This window comes from Podarcis muralis, chromosome 14, assembly GCF_964188315.1.
Source record: "Podarcis muralis chromosome 14, rPodMur119.hap1.1, whole genome shotgun sequence".
Taxonomy (NCBI): domain Eukaryota; kingdom Metazoa; phylum Chordata; class Lepidosauria; order Squamata; family Lacertidae; genus Podarcis; species Podarcis muralis.
The window spans coordinates 54,681,424-54,701,649 of NC_135668.1; the positions used below are offsets into that span (position 1 = coordinate 54,681,424).

At 50.9% G+C, this 20,226-nt stretch overlaps 1 protein-coding gene across 2 annotated transcripts in view; it reads left to right on the forward strand.

Moving 5' to 3' along the window:
• CORO7 (coronin 7) overlaps positions 1–20,226 on the forward strand; it is a 101,244-nt gene that overhangs the window by 73,670 nt on the left and 7,348 nt on the right. The window contains exons 10-20 of one of the 2 annotated variants that reach the window (XM_077918753.1): positions 9,628–9,682; positions 11,506–11,563; positions 12,337–12,482; positions 12,588–12,683; positions 14,164–14,298; positions 15,971–16,097; positions 16,296–16,471; positions 17,890–17,998; positions 18,251–18,337; positions 19,060–19,202; positions 19,993–20,097. In XM_077918753.1, coding sequence (XP_077774879.1) covers positions 9,628–9,682; positions 11,506–11,563; positions 12,337–12,482; positions 12,588–12,683; positions 14,164–14,298; positions 15,971–16,097; positions 16,296–16,471; positions 17,890–17,998; positions 18,251–18,337; positions 19,060–19,202; positions 19,993–20,097 — 1,237 coding nt within the window. The remainder of the gene's footprint in view (positions 1–9,627; positions 9,683–11,505; positions 11,564–12,336; positions 12,483–12,587; positions 12,684–14,163; positions 14,299–15,970; positions 16,098–16,295; positions 16,472–17,889; positions 17,999–18,250; positions 18,338–19,059; positions 19,203–19,992; positions 20,098–20,226) is intronic. The other variant, XM_077918754.1, reaches the window with a different exon arrangement.

Below are 20,226 nucleotides of genomic sequence, written 5' to 3' on the forward strand. Positions count from 1 at the left end.
GATTCTGCCTCTGGGGAAGGGAGTCGGCCAGGGGGGCCTGGCTGCCTGCTGGGCCAGTCTCTCCAGGGGCTCAGCAAGAGCAGGAGATGAGGGCTGGCTGCCACAATGGCCATGATCCACCCTCCAAGCTTGGAGAAAGCAATGCTTCTGAATATTGCAGGAGGGGAGAGAGCTCTTGTGCTCAGGTCCTGCTGGCAGGTTTCTCTTGGGGGGGGGGAGTTAAGGGGGATCCAGGTGCCCCGGCTGTGTATCGCAGAGGGTTGGACTAGATGACTCTAGGTGTCCCTTCCAACTCTACAGTTCTAAGATTCTGGACTAGCTGGACCACCAGCCTGATGCAGCCGGTTCTCCTTATGAGACTCTCGGGACTGAGGAGCCTAGCAAGGCCCCCCTGGCCCTTGAGAGCCCCATGTGCCAAAGAGAATTCTCCCGGCCTGGGAGCAGGCTGCCCCCCTGCCCAGGGGTTGGCACCAGGAGGGGAGTCTTCTTAGCCACCCCCTCCTGGCTCCCCTCTGGGGCAGCACTGAAAGATTCCAGCCAGACACAGTGACACAGCCGGGGCGCCTAGAGCACCCTGAATTCCAGGCCCCCCACTCTCTGGGGGCAGATTCTGGGGGTGCCTGTAGGAGGTTTGAATCCAGTGCCCAGAGGGAAGCGGTGGGCTCCCCTCCCGTAGACTCCAGTGGATGTCGGATGGGGAAGAAGAGCCTTCAATAATGTCCCTTCATCTTGCAATAAAAGAAATGGCCCTGTAATATGTCACATGTGTGAAATGTGGACAGCTCAGTTGTTGAGAACGTGGTGCTGATAATGTCAAGGTTGTGAGTTCAGTCCTCATATGAGACAGCTGCATATTCCTGCCTTGTGGGGGTTGGACTAGATGATCCTTAGGGTCCCTTCCAACTCTACCATTGTATGAGAGTAGGGGAAGGTGTGTTCCTTCGTTCTTCCGGGGGGGGGGGGATTTGTCCAGAAGCAGGTGCCCATCCTCGGGTGAGCCTGGCCTGTCCCCTTTCAATGCAGAGGATATTCCTTTTTTAAATATATATAAAAAATTATTAGTTTTTTTAACATATCATTTTCAAATAATTAAACATACTTTTACCTCGTACACAATTTTTTTGGACTTCCATCAATCACATCTGAAAATTTTCCAATCTATTCACTTAATATACATTTCTTACTGTCACTATTACCTTTAAAATATTATAACTAATCTCTCTTCTTTCTCTATTTTGCAAGATTTCATATATTTCTCCTTACAAAACTTCTTGCAGTCCTACTAGCGTAATTTGTTGATTACAGTTGCTCTTCAAATAGTTCGTATATTTCTTTCAATCTTCTGTAAATCTCTGGCCCTGCCGGTTTCGAATCCTTCCAGTCATTTTGTCTAATTCTGCGTAATCCATTAATCAACGCAGAGGATATTCCAGACCAGGAGGGCACTGCCTGAATGCCCAGAACCAGCCAAGGACTTGATTCAGAAGGCACGGCAACACCCACAAGGGTGCTCAAGGTGGCGGCTTCAGCAGCCGCGCTGCTTGCCTCAAACAGCCCAGCGTTGCCCCTCCAAGCTTCAGCCTAGGTGTGACCCCCAAAGGCCCCTCGGCAGCCGTGCCTCCCCCACCTGGGCAACCACAAAAATGTCCTCTGGAACCTAATATGCTGGCCTTTGTTCTCTCCCCAGTGAGAGAGCCCTGGTATTTGGCTTCCCCTGCTGCCTTTATCTTAGGTCAACAGAGGGGCTGAGGGCTGCGCCTCCCCCTCTGCTCCCTCAAGTGCTTTTCTCTTTCTGTTGCCCCGCAAAACAGCCGTCAGCTGCTGCCACCCTGGAGAAACTGGACTGCCCCGCCCCCCGTCAGATGGCAGGAACCCCATCACTCGTTCTTCCATTCCTTGGGGAGGGGGCTATGGAGATAATCTTGTTGAACCCCCTACAATGTCCAACGTGGGGCTCAAATTCATGACCCTGAGATGATGGGCAGCAGCCCCCTCCCTCTGGCCGCTGCTCTGGGCAGGAGCCCCTTGTCTCCTGAGGCCCAGAGGAGATGGGAGAGTGCCCCCCCCCCAGAAAGGCAAGCCCCCTTCCCTCTCCTCTTTCCATGCGCTTGGCTCAGAAGAGGCAGCCTTGAGAACCTCGAGGGGCCGAAGCAGGTGGCCAAAGCCCCACACCCCATTGTTGTCCTGGGGGGTAGGCTCTGGAGGGGGCTCCTCCTCAGACGGAAGGCTCTTTCAAGGGCTGTGCAAGGCTGTGAGTGCCTGGGGGCCTGCTCCTGAGTTGAACTGTTGGGCACACACTTGGCAAGATGCCCGCTGGCGCAGCTCCCTACGTGGCAGGGCCTAATTGTCCGCTTTGAGAGTGACAGATCCGTCCTCCTAGCTTGGCAGGGTCTGTGAGCCTCGGCCGAACCCCATGAGAAACACACACACACACAAAAGCACCACAAAAACACACACACACAGTTCTGGTTGGCCCGTGCTAGCTCTTTGTACGTGCCCAGAGGGCTTCTGGCTGGCACGTCCTACTGCGGCTTCTTGGCAGTTGTATCTGCAGGTGGGGTGCCCAGGTAGCTTCTCCCTATAGCTCTTCTCTGCCACGTACTGCGGTAAAGAAGAACAGGCAAAAGCGGTGCTTGAGTCACAGACGGAACAAGGAACTGGATCTTAGACAAAAGGTGTCAGGGAACTGGCTGGCACAGAAATAATCGCTCCTTCCCTCACTCGCCCAGCTGGTTTTGACCTTGTGTGTTCGTTTGTGTGTGTGAGGGGGGCCCTGCTATGTCTCCCCTGCCAAGGTGATAATCTGCCACCTTCTTCCTTCGTGCTGCATCCAGGGAGCAGGGCACTGTGGGGCAGGACCCTCCCTCTTGCTCCAGGCCCTACTATTCTCCCCTCCGGGCACAGCTCCTCTGCCAGAGAAGTCTGGCATAGCCGCTTCCCGGCTTGCTCTCTGGTGGGGCTGAGCACTAAACTGGGGTGTTTGCTTCCCTTCTGGTCTTTTGCACCTTCTCTGCCTCCCCCCCCCCCCGCCTGCTGGAAATCGAAGCCCCTGCGTGGACCTGGCAGCTGAGACCACTACCATGAGGCTGGGGAGAGCCTGCTCCCCCTGCCCTCCAGTCAGTTTGGGGGTCTCTGCTGTTGGTCCCAGGCCAGTGGTTATTTGGGGGACTTTGGACTAAACACCAGGAATATTATTATTATTATTATTATTATTATTATTATTATTATTAATACACATCCAGGTGGGTTTCCCCAGCCACTCTGGGCAGCTTCCAACAAAGTATTAAAATACAGTAGTCTGTTAAACATTAAAAGCTTCCCTAAACAGGGCTACCTTCAGATGCCTTCTAAAAGTCTGGTAGTTGTTCTTCTCTTTGACATCTGGTGGGATGGCATTCCACAGGGCAGGTGCCACCACCGAGAAGGCCCTCTGCCTGGTTCCCTGTAACTTGGCTTCTTGCAGAAGGCCCTTGGAGCTGGACCTCAGTGTCCAGGTAGAACGATGGGGCTGGAGACGCTCCTTCAGGTCTATTGCACCAAGGCCGTTTAGGGCTTTAAAGGTCAGCACCAACACTTTGAATTGTGCTCGGATACGTACTGGGAGCCAATGTAGATCTTTCAAGACCGGTGTTATGTGGTCTCGGTGGCCACTCCCAGTCACCAGTCTAGCTGCCGCATTCTGGATTAGTTGCAGTTTCCAGGTTACCTTCAAAGATAGCCCCACGTAGAGCTCATTGCAGTAGTCCAAACAGGAGATAACTAGAGCATGCACCACTCTGGCGAGACAGTCTGCGGGCAGGGAGGGTCTCATCCTGCGTACTAGATGGAGCTAGTAGACAGTTGCCCTGGACACAGTATTGACCTGCGCCTCCATGGACAGCTGTGAGTCCAAAATGACTCCCAGGCTGCGCACCTGGTCCTTCAGGGGCACAGTTGCCCCATTCAGGACCAGGGAGTCCCCCACACCTGCCCGCCTCCTGTCCCCCAAAAACAGTACTTCTGTCTTGTCAGGATTCAGCCTCAATTTGTTAGCCGCCATCCATCCCCCAACCGCCTCCAGACACTCACACAGGACCTTCACCGCCTTCACTGGTTCTGATTTGAAAGAGAGGTAAAGCTGGGTATCATCTGCATATTGATGAACACCCAGCCCAAACCCCTGATGATCTCTCCCAGCGGCTGCATGTAGATGTTGAAAAGCATGGGGGAGAGGACAGAACCCTGAGGCACCCCACAACTTTCTGATGGCAAGAGGAAGGTGGCAGACTCCTTCCTTGGAGGTTTCTAAGCAGAGTTGGGATGGATGCTTTAGCGGCAATTTCTGCAAGGCAGGGGGCTGGGATGGATGACCCACAGGGTCCCTTGCAGGTCCACCGTTCTATGGCTCTATGGAGAAGGCAGGCGCAGTAGAAGAGGACGCACCATTTCTTGGGTGCTGCTCCTCGTGGGGCAGTGCTGGGCCTTTGCCCCATTGGCAGGCCCATCTCTCTCACTTGTGGCCTGGTCCACACGCCTCCCCCCTTTGAGGGAAGACCCCTTTCCTGACCCCTTCCTCCAAATAAAGAACCAGCCCTTCCTGCCAGCTTAGCCCAGCGGTTCCATCGACCAGCGCGTAGCTTGCATCCTGCAATCGCCCACAGTGGTTTGAAACCTGTGGGCGCTGCCTGGCTTCCCCCGCCCAGCTCAGTCACCCTCCGAGACACCCAGGCTCCTGAAGCGTCCCTGGATGCGCCCTGGTGCCAGCCGCCACACCCAGGCCTCGTGCCGGGATGGTCCCGCAGCCAGCCAGGCGTGCTGCCTCTCAGAGGCGCTTCTGCCGCCAGGTGGGAAGACCGGCCGAGCCTGTTTGTGGGGAGGAGGCCCAGCTGGGACCGGTTGAGCCGACTCCAGGGCTCTGGCCATGATCCTGAGTCATGCAGGGAGAGGACACACAGCAACGCTCCACAGCCCGTCTTTCTTCTCCTCTCTGCCTCGCCTTTGGGTCTCCCACTTGCGGCAGAGACTTCAGGGCTGCTTTGGCTGCAAAGGTTCCCCCTGGCAGGAGGAGGGGGTCTCCTTGTGGGTGCCAGGAGCTTCCTGGGAGGGATGCAGGCACCCCTGGCTCTGCCAGCCTGCTGGGATACTGACCGCTCTCTGCCAGCAGAGACCCCCCCCCCAAGCCTCTGCCTGCCTGTCGCAGGACCCTTCCCATGCCCTGAGTCTGTTGTAAACAAAATCTGCCCTTTTCCCCTTATGGGGTATCCAAGAGCCCATATAGAGTCCTTACGTGGGTTCCCTATCAGTAGGAGAAAACAACAGAGGCCAAGCAGAGAATATTGAGAAGCAAAGCAGCTCGTAAGCCTGATCTTTATTGATCTGTTGCAACAGGGTGCTCCCCGCACACGCAGGAAAGGAGGAGGGACCCCCAACAAAGGTGTGCCCGTCCTTATATAGACATTTTAAATTGCCCACCCTAGAGTCCAAGACCACCCCCAGAAACATCATACCTACATCACAGAAAGGGAGGTCTACAGCAGAAATCTGAGTGCTTTGTTTACCTCCTGTCTGGCAGGTTACCTGTTAATGCTCACTTGATTGGAAACCCTGGGGAGCCTGGCCAGTCTTTTGTAAGGATAAATACTTCGTTCCTGAGCCAGGTCACAGGCTCACCCTATTCGTACACAGGGATGGGGAGGCTTTTCCGTTGTCCTTTGACCTTGCAGAGAAAACATTTGGTCAGTTTGGGAGCCAAAAATGGTTTCAGGTCGGTCTTCCTGTGCTGATTTATGTATGTGCTTGCTTAGTACATTTATGAACATTTATTATATATCTAAGACCTTAAGATTCTTATCACAAGCCCTTGGCTCATTAACTGGGGCTCCCTCGACTTGTCTCCCTTTGAGGGATGTGTTTCCCCATTTAGCTGCCTCTGGGAGTGACATGAGCAGCCTCTGGGTCTCCTGAGCCCAGCCTGGCAGCCGGGGTCCCATCAAATGTGGAGAAGGCCAAGCCCCAGGCAGCTGGAAAAGGGGTGCGGGGTGAGCAAGGGAGACTTCCTTGCATCCCAAAACGAGAGACAAAAATAGCTTTCCTAGGTCAGACCACAATAGCTGGGCGAAGGCTGGCCTCCTGGGAATTTTGCCACCCCGGGTGAGGGCCTGGGCTCCACTTCCTCCTCCAGCGCCCTTGCGAGCGTGGGAAGGCCAGCTACCTGCAGAAAGGGGAGGCTGGCAGTGCCAGGGCAGCGTTGGGCCACAGCCTCTGTCAGCCTTGGGGTTGTATATTACAGGAGGCTGACATGGGAAGCCATAAACCGGAGGCAGGAGGGGGAGCTGCTCAGAGCTGTTCTCACAGTCCTGCGCAGCAGCCAGGGCAGGGAGGGCGCCATCGATCAGTACGGATAGGGGGTAGCTCAGTAGAGCATGGGACTATTATTCTTGGGGTCGTGGGTTTGAGTCTCTCGCTGCACAAAAAGATTCCTGCATGGCAAGGGGTTGGACTAGATTACCCTCAGCGTCCCTTCCAACTCTGCAGTCGAATCCTGTGAATCGAATCCTAATCCCGAGCAAATTGGTGTTTGGAGGTCTGTAGCCTCCAAAAGTGGAGGTAGCCATCTGGACTCTGTAATAAGAATTCTAAGGTGTCATAAATAAAATGAAGGCTCATTCATAAATCACAGGAGCCATCTTGACTCTTATATTCCTCTGCAGAAGGAAATACCTTGGAAAAACCTCTCCCAATGGTTCTTTTCACTTTCAAATCCTACAGCTCCTTTCTTACGGGCTTATTTGTGTATGAATAGGGTGGGCCTGTGACCTGGATCCAAAAGCATGGCCAGACTGCCCAGTACAGTGGACATTCGGGTTGCGAACGTGATCCGTGCAGGAGGCACGTTCGCAACCCGCAGCCATCGCAACCCACAGTGCCGTGTCTGCGCACACGTGGGTTGCAATTCGGCGCTTCTGCGCATGTGCCAAGCGTGATTTAGTGTTTCTGTGCATGCGCGAGCGCCGAAACCCGGAAGTAGCCTGTTCCGGTACTTCTGGGTTTGGCGCAGTGCGCAACACGAAAACGTGCAACCTGAAGCGTCTGTAACCCGAGGTATGACTGTAACACAATCAGCAAAACATTTATCAGGTACCTTGACTGACAGGAGAGAATATTGCTTACAGTATTTTGTTTCTCTTTTGTCATAATTAACGTCTTTCCTCTTGCCTAACCTCTCTATTTATTAGATTTATTTATACATCTGTCAGGAGATTTGTGTTTTCTATATAAATTTTGAGATAATCATTGAATATTGATTGATCTTTGTTGTTGTGTGGTGTTTCCTCTTTATCTCCCAGATAATTTTGCAAGCTGGGAGTACTCAATCACTTTTTCTAACCAGTCAGTTTTCGTGGGAATGTTATTACTTTTCCAGTTTTTGGCTATTAGAATCCTAGCTGCAGTGGTCGCGTATACATAAATATAGGTCGGGTAGTTTTTTTAATTTCTCGTGACATAATACCAAGTAAAAAAGCCTCATTTGCGACTGCTGCTGGTTCTGGAGGGAGCAGGAAAAGTCCATCCTTCTGCCAGTCCTGAATCTCCTAATGTTCAGCCTCATTGTATGTTAATGTTGTAAACAATAAAAATCTGCCCTTTTCCCCAAGCAAAGCAGCTATTAAGCCTGATCTTTATTGATCTGTTGCAACAGGGTCCTCCCCTCACCCGCAGGAATGGAGGAGGACCCAGAACAAAGGTGTGTCCGCCCTTATATAGACATTTTAAATTGCCCGCCTTGGAGTCCACCCCCAGAAACATCAAACCTACAACACAGAAGGGGCTGTCTACAACAGAAATCTGAGTACGTTGTTCATCTCCTGTCTGGCAGGTTACCTGTTAATGCTCACTTGATTGGATACCCCGGGGAACTTGGCCAGTGTTTTGTAATGATAAATACTTAGTTCCTGAGCCAGGTCACAGGCTCACCCTATTCAAACACAGACATACCCTTAAGAGAGGATTTGTGAAGGAAAAGACAATGGAGAGGCTTTTCCATTTTCCTTTGACCTTGCTGAGAAAACATTTGGTCAGTTTGGGAATCAAAAATGGTTTCAGGTTGGTCTTCCTGTACTGATCTATGTACATGCTTGGTTGGTACATTTATGAACATCTAATATATATCTAAGACCTTAAAATTCTTATCACAATAGAAAGAAGAAACCTTTCTGTCCACTTTTCTCCTGGCACTGCGGCCACATGTTGTTTTATGAACTGCTCCTCTTCCTCGCCTTCTCTCTCGCTTAATAAGTGCCCATGAACTGCCACATCCCCTCTCCTTTTGCCCCCCCCCCATCCTTTCGGAATCTTCCGCAGCCCTCCAATATCCTCTGCTCTTCCTCTCCCCAAACATCCCCATTGCCAAATTCTTACGGAGAGTTGTTGCTGCGCTACTGAAACAGGAGATAAATTGCGCGGGGCGATGCTTGCATTGGTTCTCATGGAGCCAGAGAACTAACTGTGTAGAATCATCTAGCCCAGAATGGACTGGATTCACTGGCAGGATTCAAATAAACTTTCACAATTTCATTTGAGTAACGGATATTTCAGAGAAATGATAAGGGGTTTTATTTTTGTGTGGGAAAAGCAGGAAACGATAATAACTCAGCAGAGGGGGAGTTGAGGGAAGTCCAGAGGAGGGGAGGGAGAATAATTGTAAATAACATGCTGAAGGAGATTTGTATCATTAATTGTTATAAAATTCAATAAATATATAAAAAAAGAATCATCTAGCCCATGACAGGAATCATAGTGGGAGGCTATTGGTTTGTTTTTTCTTGTTTTTATTATGTATTTAGTGTTTTCACCTTGTATTATTATTATTATTATTATTATTATTATTATTATTATATTTAGATTTATATACCACCCTTCATCCAAAGATCCCAAGGTGCTTCACAAGATAAAAACATGAGATAAAAGCACAAATAAATAGTTAAACCCAAAACAAAACAATACCCCGCCTTCCCATAGACACATCTAAAAGGCTGTAGAATATTGATCAGCCCAAGGGCTCCGTGAAGAGGAACGTTTTCACCTGTCACCTAAAGATATATAATGAAGGTGCCAGGTGAGCCTCCTTGGGGAGAGCATCCCACAAGCAGGAAGCCACAAGAAGAAAAGGACTGCCCCAAAATCCATGAATGAATGCAGGTGGCTCTGTGGGTTAAACCACTGAGCCTAGGGCTTGCTGATCAGAAGGTCGGCAGTTCGAATCCCCGCAACGGGGTGAGCCTCCTGCCCACCTAGCAGTTTGAAAGCACACCAGCACAAGTAGATAAATAGGTACTGCTCCGGCAGGAAGGTAAATGGCGTTTCCGTGCGCTGCTCTGGTTCGCCAGAAGCGGCTTAGTCATGCTGGCCACGTGACCTGGAAGCTGTATGCCGGCTCCCTCAGCCAATAAAGCGAGATGAGCGCCACAACCCCAGAGTCGGCCACGACTGGACCTAATGGTCAGGGGTCCTTTTACCTTTACCTTTACCTTTACTACTACTACTACTACTAATAATAATAATAATAATAGTGCTTGTGCCCAAACCCAGCCACTGCCCTTTGTTTGTCCTCTCCACTCAGAGGTGACCCTTTTTTTGTGTGTGTTGCAGGGCCCTGATCCCGCTCTTTGACCCCAGCACCGGCCTACTCGTCCTGTCAGGGAAGGTAAGCGCTCACCCCTTGCCCTCCCGGGTCTGCTGCCTCTTCCCTCCCTCCCTGGGGAGGCCAAGGAAGGCAGTTCGCATTATGGTGGTAGAAAAAGTGAAATATTTAGGAATCTGGTTGACATTAAAAAATATTAATTTGTTTAAGGATAATTATGAAACCACATGGAAGGAAATCAATAAGGATTTGGAAATATGGAACAGATTAAAGTTGTCATTTTCTGGCAGAATATCAGCGGTAAAAATGAATGTACTACCCAGAATGTTATTTCTATTTCAAACTATTCCAGTGATCAAAGGGACAAAACAATTTAAAGAGTGGCAAAAAATATTATCAAGATTCATCTAGCAGGGGGGAAAACCTAGGATAAAATTCAAATTGTTAATAGATAAAAAAAGAAAGAGGTGGATTCGCCATGCCTGATTTGAAACTCTATTATGAAGTGTCATGTCTCTGTTGGTTAAAGGAATGGATAATGTTGGAAAATACAGACCTTCTGGACTTGGAAGGTCATGATAATAGATTTGGGTGGCATTCTTACCTTTGGTTTGATAAAGTGAAAGTACATGAAGGTTTCCTGAATCATGTGATTAGAAGGTCAATTTATGAAGTATGGGAAAGAAATAAAAATTTATTGGAAAAGAAAACACCATGGTGGATTTCACCCACTGAGGTATTGACGGTTACAAAATTAAATATGGAGGGAAGGTGGGCCACATATGAAGAGATATTGATGGAAATTAAGCAAGGTCTAAAATTTAAGCCATATGATCAAATTGAAGGTTTACTTACAGGTTGGTGGCAATATCATCAAGTGAATGATATATTTAATGGAGATAAGAGGAAGGTTGGTTTTGAAAATAAAAAATCAAGATTCCAAATTGAACTGTTGGAAGGCAGAAGTAAATTATTATCCAAGATGTACAATTTGTTGTTGGAATGGTTTACTAAAGATGAGGAAGTGAAAGAAGTTATGATAAAATGGGCATTAGATTTTGGGTTTGGGTTTAACATTGAGTTTGATTCATGGATAAGATTGTGGAATGAAAATTTAAAATTTAGAGCATGTATGGCATTAAAAGAAAATGTAATGAAGATGATGTACAGATGGTATTTGACACCAGTAAAGTTAGCTAAAATGTATAGAACGAGAGATAAAACATGCTGGAAATGTAAAGAATCAGACGGTAACTTTTATCATATGTGGTGGACCTGTGACAAAGTAAAAACATTTTGGGAAATGATCTATAATGAACTAAAAAAGATGTTTAGATACACCTTCCCAAAAAAATCAGAAGCATTTTTGCTAGGTTTGATTGGAGAGGAAATTGCAAAGATAGACCAAAGACTATTTATGTACGCCACAGTGGCAGCGAGAACTTTATTGGCCCCAAAGTGGAAGTTACAGGAGGTAGCTACCATTGCTGAGTGGCAGGTGAAGATGATGGACTTTGCAGAACTGGCCAGACTGACTTGCAGGATCTGAGCCCAGGACGATCAGAAATTCCAAAGGGACTGGAGTAAATTTACTGCATATTTGAATAACAACTGTAAAAACTTGAAGACACTAGCAGGATTGTAATAAATCCTACAATATGGACAATAGGTTAAAGATGTAAGTTGGGTGATTGGATTTGAAATTGAAAACCTGGAAGTTGTATGCTTGGCAGAGCAGAGAGGTTTTGTGTTTGATATTGTCGTGTTGTAACGTTGAAAATGTTATTTAAGGAGGAAAATAATAAAAATCTATTGGAGGGGGGGAAAGGAAGGCAGTTCGCAAGGGAAGGAGCCAGGATTTGCTCAGTCTGGCCCTTTTATTTCAGGGGGAAAACGTCCTCTTCTGCTATGAGGTGCTGCCCAGCCAGTCAGCCCTGGCAGAAGGTGAGTATCTGAGACCCTCTCCAGATGTTTGGGCTCTTCCTGGCCCTGGAGAGAGTTGGGCATCAGGCCTGGCCCCTTGTGTGCCCTCCCAGGTCCTGCCCAGCCTGGCACTGCCTGAGAGAGAGGGGAAAGCCATGGGGAAGGAAAACCGTGGCCCGAGAATATCCCTGGCTCAACCCCCAATGGCAGCACCTCCAGCAGGGCTGAGCCCATAACCCTAGAGAGTCAGGGTTGCTGCCTGTCCGTGCAGGCAATGCCAAGCTGGGTGGGCCTTCCGTGACTGTCGGCAGAAAGGAGATCCCAACCTTCCTCCTGCCCGGGTCTGACTCTGCAGGCACCCGGTGGTGCCCTGCTCCCCACGTCCTTCTCCACAGCTGCCGAGGGAGGGGTTGGGAGCAGAGGTGGCGAGTTGGCACTGGCAGAGGGGCCACCTCCCGGGCAAAAAAAGGCTCTGCTGTTTGCAGACGTGGCACCGCCAGGGACTCAATCCCTGCTCTGCCTTTGGCTTCCACTTCTTGGGTGAGTAGCCAGCTGCCGGGCATCCCATGCGTGAGCATTGTGCCAGGGCCTGCTACTGGGCACCTGCGAGTGCCAAAGAAGAGGATTGCCAGTTTAGGGTCCTGAAAGTCTCTCTCTCTCTCCACTTCCCCTTGCTGGCCGGTAGTATGATGACAAGCCCCACTTTGGAGAGACGACCGTCTCTGGGCTGCCTTCTCAGGAGCCGCCCTTGGGCACCTGTCACCACTCTCTCTTTCTCTCTCCCTTTTGCCCAGTCAACCAGTGCCTGACAGAGACCAAGTCCCAGGGCGTTGCCCAGGTGCCCAAACTCGCCCTGGACGTCATGGGCTGCGAGGTGATGCGGGTCCTGCAGCTGAGCGAAGCTGGCATCGTCCCCATCAGCTATGTGGTGCCCCGGAAGGTAAACGGGCAGCGTTGGGGCATGGGTGGGCAGAATAAGAAGGGATGGGTGGCCGGGCCTGGAGGTGGCCGGTCCCACGGGGCTCACTCACAGCCTGTCCTTCAGTCCACACAGGAGTTCCACAAAGACTTGTTCCCCGACTGCGCAGGAAACGTCCCTGCGGCCTCTGCGCAGGCCTGGTGGTCCGGAGACAACAGCCAGGTGAGAGCCCTCGTCTGCCCGCCCACCCCTTGCCCACCAGGTGACTGGCAATGGCTGCTCTGGGCTGAAAGGAAAGGCTCCCTGCCCCAAAACAACAACCCTGCAAGCCTCTCCAGCTCCTCTAGACCCGGGGAAGTCCTCTGCTGGCCTGAATGAGTCTTCCAGGTGTCGCCTCAGGAGGCTTCAGAGGCCGGGCAGTGCCCCCCTGCCCCCCTGCCAGGCCCTGAGAGGTCTCTGCTTCTGTGCCCAGGGGGCTCTTTCTGCCAGGTTCCCCCTCAGCTGTGCCTGAGACTTGGGGAGGGGGGTTAGAAAAGCTATTTGCCACCTGGCTCCTGGAACATGTGTTGCCATTTCCACCCCACCCCCCGGCAGCTGCAGTTTCTAATTATTTTTCCGAAACCCATGAACTAATAAACAATTCACATCAGTAACATATTGTTGATACATCGTTTTTAATAGGAATTCTTAATTGGACACCGCAAGCATAAATAGGGCTCAGCCCCTGCAGTTGTGGCCAAAACCATAAGTCATTTGAGTAATTAATATTTACAAATGCCGGCCTGTGTGTTTGTGTATGTATATACATGGATGCCGGTATCTGTAAATATTAATTACTCAAATGACTTATGGTTTTGGCCACAATTGCAGGGGCTGAGCCCCATGTTATTACATATGTTATATAAAGTATTGTGCTAGATTTGAACTCACGTGTTTGGGGTGGCATTTCTCCCTCAGCGCCAGCAGCGGCCAGGTTGACCTCAGTCACTGGATGAGGCACCAAGACTTCTCCATCATACAGTTCCCCGTCACAAAATGTACCTGGAGCCCGGCTAATTTTGAACCCTGTTGTGGGGGGGGGGAGAGGGGCTTTGAGGAGCTGCTTCTCAACATGATTAAGGTTTTAAATGATAATTTTAGGTTATATTTTAGTGATCAAGATTTAGTGTATTTATTTCTTTAACTGTCGATATATCTGAATTGTCTCTGTTATACCCAATTGCAATTCAATGTACAGTGGTACCTCAGGTTAAGTTCTTAATTCGTTCTGGAGGTCCATTCTTAACCTGAAACTGTTCTTAACCTGAAGCATCACTTTAGCTAATGGGGCCTCCTGCTGCTGCCGCCGTGCCGCCAGAGCACGATTTCTGTTCTCATCCTGAAGCAAAGTTCTTAACCTGAAGCACTATTTCTGGGTTAGTGGAGTCTGTAACCTGAAGCATATGTAACCTGAGGTACCACTGTATTCCTGTTGTGTTTTATGATTTTCCTGATATTGTAAGTGAGCTGGAACTGGTCTGTGGCTGTAATAATAAAATTCTACCATTCAGGAGCTGCTTCTGAAGCCTTGCTAGGTGGTTCCCGTTGCTCCACAGCAGGGCAGCCGGGCTCTCCGTGGCCCTGTCTAGGAGACAGGAGACCTTCTGCCTCTGGTTCTCTCTCCCAGCTGCTGACGGCTCCCTCTTCGTCCTCCTCTTCTCAGGTGGAGAAGATCAGCCTCCATCCTGCCCACAGGCCCAGCAAGGCCTTCATCTCTCCCTGCCTCCAGGAGCACCAAACCCCCGACCTCTCCGCCCAGCCAGGGCCAGGGGACCAGACCGAGGAGCCGGAGGTGAGAGTGAGTGGTGCCAGTTCAAGAGCCCCAAACCCCTGGCAAGACAGTCCTGCTGCTCCCCCCGACATCTCCATCCACAGTTACTTGTGCAGGAAGTTGTGGTTTCTCCTCTGCAAGGGGTTGAGCTAGGTGACTCTATGGGTCCCCTGCAGCTCCACAGTTCAGAGGTTCTATGGCTAGATGGTTCTTCCCTGCTCTGGACGGCTGGGCAATGCAGACGCAAAGATGCTCCCGGGAAGACAAGCGTGGTGCATTTTGGAAGGTGCCGCCTCTGCCTCCCTGGCCTCCTGGCACCTGTGCTCATGCCAGCTGCAGGCTTGGAAGCCAGGGTGGGGATAATAATAATAATAATAATAATAATAATAATAATAATAATAATTTATTTATATCCTGCCCATCTGGCTGGGTTTCTCTAGCCACTCTGGGCGGCTTCTAACAGAATATTAAAATACAATAACCTATTAAACATTAAAAGCTTCCCTAAACAGGGCTGCCTTCAGAACTTCTAAAAGTTTGGTAGTTGTTCTCTTTGACATCTGACAAGAGGGCGTTCCACAGGGCGGGCGCCACCACCGAGAAGGCCCTCTGCCTGGTTCCCTGTAACCTCGCTTCTCGCAGGGAGGGAACCGCCAAAAGGCCCTCGGAGCTGGACCTCAGTGTCCGGGCTGAATGATGGGGGTGGAGATGCTCCTTCAGGTCTACTGGAGACTGAGGCATGGGGTTGGGCCCCAAGCAAAGACCAATAGTCCTTTCCAGAGGGAATCCTCTCCAGAGCTTTCTCGACCAGCGGCTGAGCAAGCCGATCGGGCACCTGGGGCGGCATGCATGCCCTGTGCCCAGGGGCGGGGCCAGCCAGGGCAGGATGCTAGACTCCTCCCACTCAGCCACCCTACAGCTGAGGGAGAGGCGGTGGGCGGACCATTTCGGGCAGCACAGAGCCCGCGGGCACCCAAGCTACTGCGTCACTCCCAGGAGAGATGCGTGGCTCGGGCGCGCTGCAGACACCGTGGTGAGTGCCACCTGACATTTTGCCACCTCCTTCAGTGGTGACACCCGTCGTGGTCCGCCCACACCCCACACCCCACTTCCTCCGTTCCTACGCCCCACAACCCTCTGCCCGGCTCCTTCTCCCCTAAGAACTTAAGTAGAGTCTGCCCCATCTAATTAGATTATTTAATTGATTTTATATTTTTTAATTTTATTGTTATTTGTGTTTTTATACTGTATTTTATGCTGCTTTTATAGTTAAGTGTTTTAAAGTGTTTTAAATTTGTTGTTAGCCGCCCAGAGCCTGGTTTTTGAACCTGGAAGGGCGGGGTATAAATTAAAAATTATTATTATCATCATCATCTAGTCCAGCATCCTGTTCTCACAGTGGCCAGCCAGATTTCCTGTGGGAAACCAGCAAGTAGGATCTAAGCATAAGAGCCTTCTCCCCTTTTGGGGTTTCCAGAAACTGGGGTTCAGAAGCATCGCTGCCTCCTCTGATGGCGGGGGGGGGGGGCAGAGCGTAGCCATTGTGGCCACGAGCCATCGATAGCCATTCCCAGCATCTCCAGAGCCCAGGGCGTTTGCTAGTCCAGGAGCACCGTGGATCTTATATAACTGGAAGGGTCTGCAAGGGTCCAGCCCCTTGCAATGCTCTGAGGCTATTGCTCTCTCTCCCCTCTCCCAGGCCAGCAGCCCCCTCTCGTCCCCCACCAGCTCCCTGACCTCCCCCTCTGGCGCCACAACACCCTCCCTCTCGGCCACCAGTGGCTTTGCCTCCAGCCCCAGCCAGCGGTCCCTGCAGAGCATTCTGGGTAAGCTTCCTGCCACCCACCTCCCAGGTGGGCCCCACAACCTGTGCCGCTCGGAGGGAGTTTGGGGGGCGCCTGGAAGACCCCCTCTCCCCACCGTGCTGCCGGCGCACAGAGGTGGTTCTGTGTTTTCCACCAGGGAGGGGGAGAGGGTGTCCCTCCCCATCTCCTGCCCCCCCTCACCCGCCTCTTTGCCCCCAGGACCCAGCTCGGGGTTCCGCCACATCCAGGGTGCTGTGCTTCACCGCAGCACCCACATCACCAACCTCCGGGGGCTGAACCTGACCACGCCGGGGGAGTGTGACGGCTTCTGCGCCAACCGGCAGCGTGTGGCCATCCCATTGCTCTCTGCCGGAGGGCAGGTGGCTGTCTTGGAGGTAAGGGGACCGTGACGGAAGGGGCGCCTTTCAGGGGCAGCTGCCCAGCCAGATGCCCACCTGCGTTGGCAGAGCCTCACAGGGGAAGGCCCCGCAGGCTCCACTGCCAATTGCCAGCCTCACATGTCCAGGGAGGGCTGAGAAGGACCCAGGGAAGCGGCTGCCAGTCAGGGTGGGCAACACTGGATTAGATGCCGCACTGCTCTGGTTGGGTGGCAGGCAGCTTCCAGTGCCTTCCATCTTTGGTTCTGGGCCCCTTGGTTCCTGAGAGCACCAGCACCCGCCAGCTTGCCCTCTGTGGGAATGTTGTTGGTAGTAGGAGAGGATATTACGGTAATTTAATTTTTTTATTTATTTATTTTTACCAACAACCAAAACACAGTGAAAACAAACAGTGAAACCCCCCAGGCAGCTGATACGTTGGGTATACATAATCGACAGTAACATATTCAAATAAACCATATGTACAATTCTATATACCTTAACACTCCTCCCTCCACAAGGTTTATTTAACTTGTAACATTTTAATTGCCCCAAATTGTTCAAACCTGCCCAAATAATTCAATATCTTCTCAAACCAATCTTCCTCCTTCTCACTGACCTTAAACCCTTTCATTTTATGCATCTTCACAGTTAAAATGAAAAGGTCAGTGAGAAGGAGGAGGATTGGTTTGAGAAGATATTGAATTATTTGGGCAGGTTTGAACAATATTGATTAAATATTATCCTTCCACACTCACGCTAGTGAGTTACATATAGCAGAGCTCATTCCCCTTTTTACACAGCAAGCAGCTAGTTGCAGATTCATTTTAATCTCTTTAGTTAAGCAATCTAATCCGGCATGCCCAGATTGGAGTATATTCCTGGTAAGACCCCTTTGATTCCCTCCTAAAAGAAATAAAGACACAAGAGTCTTCCTTATAAGTAATGAAAAGTTTACTCACATTCAGTTCACGGTTGGATCCCTGAAGGCAGGCTTTAGCCTGTAGTTACAGATACAGTGTGGCTGACATCCTTGTAAGGATGGACCCATGTGCTGCTGGGCGAGAGCCAGCAGACAGCATCAGGACCAGTGGCCAAAATGGAAGTGAGGAGCATCAAGAGAGGAAGAGGGCTGGGTGACTGGACTTTTTGTGGGGTCTGCAAGGGTCCCGCCCACCTACCTGGTCACACGCAGGGGGAGGATGCTCCCGACCAGGTGTAACAGGAAGTTCAACTGGCTGGATCAACATCCCCCTGTCTGTGTCCACTCTAGGCAAACCAGGAATGTTGTATTTGACTGCTCCAATGGATTACATCCCATACCCACTGGGGTGGCAGAAGTGGGGTGCCTGTGAAGGCCCCCGTCTTGTGGGGAGGGTAGAGGAGAGTGCCCCCCACCTGCCTTTCTCAGAGACTCCCCCTGCCCTCCTCCCCAGCTCTCCAATCCAGGCCGCCTCCCAGACACATCGCTCCCCACCATCCAGAATGGGACGCCCATTTCCGACCTGTGCTGGGACCCCTTTGACCTGCAGCGCCTGGCGATTGGTATGTGACCCACCCACCCACCCCGGAGCAGCTACTGGGCCCAACAAGAAGCCACCACTGGCCTCCGGACTTCCTGTGGGAATTCCCGAAGCGAGACTGCTCCAGAGCCCTGTTCTCTCGTCTTGCCGTCCTGCATCGTCTGGGCTCAGGCCCCGGGCCGGGCATCGGGGGGGGGGGTTCTCTGCAGCCAGGGTCGCCCTCAGCATGGCACAATGGGCTCTCACACTTGCCCCCTTGTTTCCTCTGGCGCAGCTGGAGAAGACGCCAGGATCCGGCTCTGGAGGGTCGAGGAGGGAGGTCTGCAGAAGACAATCCTGGAGCCTGAATTGGTTCTACAAGGTGAAACTCCCCCTGCCCCGCTTTTCTGTTTTCTCTTTTAATTTTTTATATATTTTTCATTTTCATTTATTACATACATCTCAAATTCTTAACGTTTACTGTATATTCTTCCCTCCCTCCCCTGCAAGACTTCCCCCAACTTGCGTTTCTGGTTTGTTTCTCTTTACACCCACTTTCCTATCTCTCAACAGGAAAGGTTATTAATAACATAACATCAAACCTTAAAAACATAAAAATAAATATATCATCTTATTTCACTATCTTCCAAACCTTTCCTGATGCTAATAATGTGGATGTTTATTTAAATCCTGCCATCAGGCCTTTCTTTGTTTCTGCAAATATAAGATGAATGGTTCCCAATCTTTTTCAAAGTCTCTGTTGTCTTTTTCTGTCATTTTTGCCAGTTCTGCATAGTTCATCAACTTCTCTTGCCGTTGTGCTTTAGTTGGTGTTTCTCCAGTCTTCCAGTTTTGTGCAATCAACATTCTTGCTGCTGTAGTGGCATACATAAATAAAGCCCTCGTTTCTTTTGGTATGTCTTGACCTAAAATACCTAATAAAAAGGCTTCTGGTTTTTTTTTACAAAAATTATTTTTAACATTTTCTTCAATTCATTGTATATCATTTCCCTGCCCGGCTTTTCTCTCCCTTGGTCCTCTGGCCCGAGGGGGTTTGGCTAGCTTAGAGCCCAGCTAGCAGGCGTCTTCTCTCCCCCCCCCCAGGCCACACGGAGAAGATCTACTCCATCCAGTTCCACCCCCTGGCTGCGGACATCCTGGCTTCCTCATCCTATGACATGAGCGTCCGGATCTGGGACCTGCGCTCTGGCAGGCAGGTGCTGAGGCTGGAGGGACACAGGGACCAGGTAGGAAGGCCCAGCAAGCAGCTTGGCTCCCTCCCTTTCTGCAACAAGGGGGGGGGGCAGCAGAACCAGCAGAGGGGGGTCTCAGCCCCCTCCATGCGCCACCAGTTCATACCAGACAGCGCCCCCCCTTGGTGACTTTACCCCTATTTGCATACTTACAATCCACAATTTTATATTTAAAAAGCATTTATTGCAGTGTATGAGAATAAAACCAAGGAAGGAGTCTGTAAAAATAATAATTCCAAGCGGCTAAAAAGAAAAGTTAATACAGCAGAACCTCGTTTTTTGAGCGTCTCAGAAGCCAAACGATTCAGAACCCGAACACCGAAAACCCGGAAGTGAATGCTTCCATTTTCAAACGCACCTCGGAAGTCAAACGTCTTCCGAGCTGCGTTTCTCCATTTTCTCAGTGGAATTTGCTGTCCATCCGTTGCACCTTGGTCGTCGAATGTTTCGGAAGTCGAACAGTCTTCCGGAACGGATTGTGTTCGACAGCCGAGGTTCCACTGTATTACAAAGGCCTGTCAAAAATAATGTAAATTTTTAAAAAGGCATCTGCACAGAGGGAGGGAAGGAGGGTTCCTGCCTCACCCTCTAGTGGCAGGGAGTTCCACAGGGCACAGCCTGCCATGTTAAAATGAAAGCCAGCCAAGTTGTGTGGAGTTGTGCGGAGAGGCGCCAGAAGTGCCCTTCAGAGGATGCTGGACCTGGAGGGAGCCCCCTGGTGCCCAAGGATTGGGACTGGCCAACCCTCCAGAGTGCAGGGACTGACCTCTTGGGGGCCTTTCAGATCTTCAGCTTGGCCTGGAGCCCCGATGGACGCCGCCTGGCCACCGTCTGCAAGGATGGCCGAGTGAGGGTCTACGAGCCCCGAAAAGCTTCCCAGCCCCTGCAGGTGAGTCGCGGGGAAGAGCAGGAAGAGATGCACAGAGGTGAGGAGGGGGAGAGGGAGAGGGGGGCATGGTCTCCCTGCTGCCAGTCAGTGCAGGCAATGCTGGGGTGGGCGGGCCAATGTTCTGACTCT